The 6,000-nt window shown below is 45.7% G+C and overlaps 1 protein-coding gene across 1 annotated transcript; it reads right to left on the reverse strand.

The window, feature by feature from the left end:
* Positions 1-3,166: 3,166 nt before the first annotated feature.
* Positions 3,167-4,228, reverse strand: LOC123450938 (cationic peroxidase SPC4-like). The gene has a single exon (XM_045127961.1). It carries the CDS (start codon positions 4,226-4,228, stop codon positions 3,167-3,169), a length of 1,062 nt encoding a protein of 353 aa, XP_044983896.1.
* Positions 4,229-6,000: the final 1,772 nt, after the last annotated feature.

Here is a 6,000-nt window from a genome sequence, read left to right on the forward strand (position 1 = left end):
AGGTACATTTTTTATGGTTAACTAATTGTTGTTTCATGTTTCTCCCTAAAGAGTCATTGTATCGGCAAACTACCCTAATCTGATTTGATGCAATGTCGTCAACCTGAATGTTTTTTTGTGTTTTGTGCAAATCTAGCGGCATTTTATTTTTGGGTTATGTATTGATTATATGTCCACATCCGATATTGTTTAACTCAATCATTAACTTAAGCAGAAACATAAGGTTTGATCGCTATACCATTCTCTTCATTTCAATTTTATGTGAGAGATTTGTGTATTTCCACATTGAGACCATTATAATATCAGTTCACTATTGATGCTTTCTGTTCTTATTGTTTCATATATAATGGAAGTACAATGTGTTAGCATGGCACAACTAGCAGAGTGCAGAAGTAGACAGAGAACAGGAAGATACATTCATTTAAAATAAGCTTATTACGTGTTCGTTGGTGCGAGCTCTTAAATAATATATTAGAAAGTTTGACGCAAATCAACAGTGTCCATTAAAGCATATTATTTCAATTGAAAGTCAAATGTATTCCGTTATACTTCAAGAAATTGCTAAAATAAATAACACATAGATGTGTGGTTTTCTTTTGTATGCTTAACCCAGATTGGTTGTAAGCATGAAGAAACAATATTTATATGGTGTGTACGGAAGCACGCCTTATAACTTATATTCTCTAGCCCTTAAATCATTCAACTTCTTCCTATATGCAAATTTTCTATCATCCAATTGTATGATTGTCTTATTCAAAGTAAAATTGATAATTTATAATATCTTTTGGTCGATCTTCTTTAGGGGAGGCAACACATCTAATATACTATATTTAATGTATGCAGCAAAGCAATGGGACCATATATGGTATGCATATGGCTATTGCTGTTGTTCTCTGGCTGTAATTGCAAGTCCATCCAACAATATCATCTTATTATTATGCTTCAAAGTAGTCGATGATGAAGAATTGTTTTGTTCTCTTTTTCAATGAGCATAGGAAGTAGATGACTTCTTGCAGTTAGAAAACAGACGAATAACCTTTTGTTAATAATCTTTTAAATGATAGTGTAAAGCTTAGAATTTGAAAGTACTTATATTTTGTTGTATATAATTAAAGATAAAACTAACTTTAAATATATTATATATGACACATAAAAAAATCTAATGAAATAAAATTCTAAAAAGGTCAAATATGGTACGATTTGACTTTCCATATGATACTAGCCCGTGTAAGTACACGGGTTGGCGACTAGTCAAAATAATTGGTCCTCAAATTAAAGTACAATGCAGTCCTCTCTTGACCATTCTGTCGGCCATGGATATCAAGCAAACAAGCCGCCCCGTCGATACTAAGAAAGAAGCAATCACTGATATCAAATCTTGGCACCGAGCTTTGCAACGGGTCATCGTAGCACTCGCTCCCTCACAACATGGCCAGCCTCCATCAACAGCAAGCTCCCAGCAAATAAATTAGCATTCCAGCATCGACGATGATCTCCAAAAACACCAACGAGGTGGTTTGTGGAAGCATCTACGTTAACAACTGTGTTTGCAGCATCGCGACAAGCTCAAAAAACACCGGCGAGGCGGCTTGCGGAAGTATGCGCTTGCATGACTCGACTTCGACTGGTTTGCAGCATCGCCGGCGGCAAGGCAGCACCTACCGTTGCCGACGGCCGTCGACCTGGCAGCACGGGCGACGTCGCAACATAAAGTGGTGTTGCAACAATGACGGCCAGCTTAGACGAGGCGGGTCTGCAACATCGCCGATGGTGTGGCAGCATCTCTGTGCAGCATCGTCAAGTACGGGCCAGCTGCCCTCGTAGCACCCATGGTGTCACATCACCAGCGAGCTCGCAGCAGGGTGGTGTCGCAGCATCGACGGTGAGCTCTAAGGCTGGTCATAGTGGGAAGTATGATATAGTAGTATCATGCATATGATATTATTGTATGATACTACCTTTATAATGCATAGCATCATAAATTAGTATCATAGATGACCTTATTGACATGCATAACACATAGTAGCATAGCATTTAACATGTTGTGATATCTATCTATGTTACTCTAACCCTTTCTCTCTTCTTTAATTATCTGCCACATCAACATGTTTGCTAGTCCCAAGTATATGATACCACCACTCCCACTATTACCAGCCTAAAGGGCTAGCAACACGGTCTCTCAAGATGTTGCTCCTCGCTGAATTTGCAGGACCTACCAGACTTCAGAGCTCCTTCTCACCCTGAAGTATAAATGGTGGCCCATGGTGCTGGATGCCTAGATCCACGAAACATGGAGCAAAGGGAAGCATGGAGAAATGCAGAGCTCGAAGCACCCACATAGTCAACACCATGCAACGTGTAGCCTCCCGCATTGCAGCAGCAAGATCCGCCGGTGGTGGTCGCCGCCGTCCTCATCTCATTTGCTTGGGCGCGGCGTTGCCTCGACTGGGGGAAAGGTGAGAGCGACACCGGGATGGAAATTACGGAAGTGGTCGAGATAAGAACGAGGGAGATGGACGCGTGCGCGGGCCCACGAGACGCTGGAACTGGCTGGCACAGTCGTGTCGTGTCTACAACGGTTGAGTCTAGTTAGTTTCCCGGATGATGGGGCACGATCGGACGGCGCACGACGCGGTTGCTGCGTGCATCGGGATGAAACAAAGTGTTTTCCCTATTTTAGCCTAAAAACGTGGTACTACCTTCGTCAAGGTTTAAAAGACGCGTTTAAAAATTCACTAAAATCTAGGTGCTTATTAATTGGTTGTGAGATAGATTAAAAAATAGCATTCACACTACCCATGCATACAAAAATAGTACATTAGTACAACGGAATACTAATTAGGTGTTAGGAGTAATGCAATGCGTACTAAATCTTGTGTATTATGAAAATGCACGTAAATTTAACTATGTCTTCTAAACCGTGACGGTGGAAGTATAATTATTTGTGAACGGAGGGAGTCCCTGATAATAATCAATTCGTCTTTAAATATATGAGTAAAAAAAGAGTATGGATCTTCCCTTATTATTATTGTGGCACGAACTGAACTGGAGTATTTAGGAAGGGAAACACAAAGGGAGTGGAATTAGTAAACAGACACATGCATACGCGCCGTACGACGTCGTCGCAGCGTACGTACAGCAGCACGCTATAACCCGTCGTCGAGCATCAAGCAGAGGCAGAAGCTGAGTAGCCGTCTTGGACGTCGACGGCGGCATCCATATCCATGACATACGGGCGGCCGTTGGGTCTGAAACATCTGCGGCGGATCTGGCCAGTGTTCCCCTTGGGCCTGTGCATGTTGGCGAGCTTTGTCATGGATTTGGCGAATTGGATGAAGAAGGCGTTCTTGTCCCGCGCAAACTGCTTCACGATCGGCTCCGTTCTGTTGTTCCTGATGAGCGCCATGTCGGAGGTGAAGACCCCCTTTCTGTCCACCAGGGCCTTGTAGTAGCCATTGTCGAACAGGTTCGGCGTGACCACATCAAGGTTCTGTAGCCGCTGCGGGCTGCGGGTGCAGTTGGTCTTGAGCCTACGCGCGAATGCATCGCCGCCGCGGCGGGTCCGGTCGCCGAAGAATCCACAGCCGGCCCTCCCGATTGTGTGCGCCCCGGAGAGGGCGACGAGGTCAGCCCATGTGCGGAGACCCTTGGCGCTGAAGAACCTTCCGAGCTCGAATACGCTGCTTAAAGACGGTGACGGGAGGCTGCTGAGGACCTTACTCTCGGGAGCAGGGCCGAAGCTGTCCAACTGGCCCTGGGGCACCGAGTAGGTCGGGCCGCCGGAGACGATGACGGCCTCGCGGGTGGCAAGGGCCGAGATGTCGGCGCAGGAGACGGTGGGCCCGCATGCCGCGTGCACCTTGGCACGGATGTCGTCGATGAGCTTTAGGGCGCGTGGCTGGAGCCCCTTGTTGGGCCTCATGGCCTGCTCTGTCCCGCGGCCCCGGAGGTAGACGGACGCATCACAGCCTTGCGGGAAGCAGTCGTGGAAGAAGATGCGGAGGAGACCGGCGGCCAGAGCAACCTCCCGCTTTATCGCCGCCTTCACCATGGAGCGCACTATGGTCTTGAGCTGCGGACACGTCCTGGCGTGGAAGTCCGTTAAGAGAGCAGCAGCCCCTTCCCCTTCCCCTTCGAGAGGGACCGACCAGGTTGGGGAGACCAGCATGGCGATGGTCAGCAAGGACAGCACCAATGCACCGGCGCTGCTTATCCCCCACATCGCCATTGCTGGTATGGTATGGTATGGTATGATGAACGGACCTAGCTAGGTAGGTTATACACTTCAGCTACAGCTTGCTGTGTTATTTATACACGGGACGCCAGTACGTACGTTGAGCTATGCACGCAGACGCAGGTTGATTATTTTTAGTTAGACCACTCAAACAATAACTAATCAAAAGATGCTCAACTAGTAATTGGCAGAACAAATAAAATGAAAAAGATGCTCAGATCTCAAAAATAGCACATAGCATGCATGCATTTATATGACCGATCGAGGTCGGCCAGACCGTCGCCTCCTAAGTCCTAACTTTCTCCCCATGTTGTCTGCTCACTCACTAATGACAACTCAACACTTCTTCAGTAGCATCATAAACTAGTATCACTCAGTATTGTATGATACTACCTTCATAGTGCATAGTATCATAAACTAATACTTCATCCGTCACAGTTTAGAAGGCACAGTTAGACTTGCGTGCGTTTCCAAAATAGACAAAGATTAAGGCGCGTTGCATTTACTTCTAGCAGCTAATTAGTACTCCGTTGTACTACTTCTATATGCATGCATAGTGTGAATGCTATTTTTTAACTCATTTCACAGCCAATCAATAACCACCTAGGTCCTAGAGAATTTGCATGCACGCCTACTAAACCGTGACAGGGGAGTATCATAGGTGATCTCATTTATTGACATACATGACACATAGTAGCATAGCATTTAACATGTTGCGGTATCTACTCCACCTATGTTACTCTAATCCTCTCTCTCTTCTTTAATCACTTGCCACATCATCATGTTTGCTAGTCCCAAGACTATGTTACTAGCTATGATACCCCCACTATGGCCAGCCTTATGAACGGCCGTTTTAGACACTAACATCCATGATCTTCAGGTTCAAGACACAATCTTCCCTACCTTATAAACTACTACCTTTCTTTCTAAATGTAAGACGTTTTGGCATGCAGTTCAAATTCAACTCCTAAGACGTCTTACATTTGCAAAGAGAGGGTGTATTTTTCAAGGAATTGTTGTTGAGTATATTGATTGTTACAAAATACCCCTATCTTGTCTTCTACTCTAAGTTGATAATTGTACTTTTATATATATGCCGATGACGCTCAACCAATATAAAAACTATTTCACCAATCCCGCTCTTCCTTCTAACATGGTTCTAACATGGTATTTGCCGCTGTTGACACACGAACACGTCACTGTGTACCTCCAACACCGAGGGTAATACACCGTAGCTCACGTCGAAGGAGACCCCACCGACAGCTTGATACACAAGACAGTCGGCGGGCGCTTTTGAAGACCCGAAACCCCAAACGCCCGGGAGGGACCTGTCTGGACGCACGGCAGCTATGGGCTGCCCTAGGTCGGTTCGCCCGCCCCTAGAGCCTCGAGGATCGCTGGTCTCCAACACGAAGAACGAGCGAAGAACGAGAGAGAAAGAACAAGGGAGAGATGTAAAAACTAGGGTAAAAAGTAGTACATTGATTTGTTCGATTGTGTGTTGTTTCAATCGGACATCACCTCCTATATATATAAGAGGCGGCTGGACTTTCCGTACAAGCAAAGGACTCATCTAGGTTTTCCTTACAAGAAAAATACACCAAATCAGGTCCTAGAGGGACGAACAGCTCGCGCGACCCATCAGACAGCTGTCTGATCCCTCGCGCGACCCATCAGACAGCTGTCTGATCCCTCGCGCGACCCATCAGACATTTGTCTAATTCCTCACGCCATCCATCACACACTTGTCTGATCCCTCACGCTAT

This window comes from Hordeum vulgare, chromosome 4H (assembly GCF_904849725.1).
Source record: "Hordeum vulgare subsp. vulgare chromosome 4H, MorexV3_pseudomolecules_assembly, whole genome shotgun sequence".
Classification (NCBI taxonomy): domain Eukaryota; kingdom Viridiplantae; phylum Streptophyta; class Magnoliopsida; order Poales; family Poaceae; genus Hordeum; species Hordeum vulgare.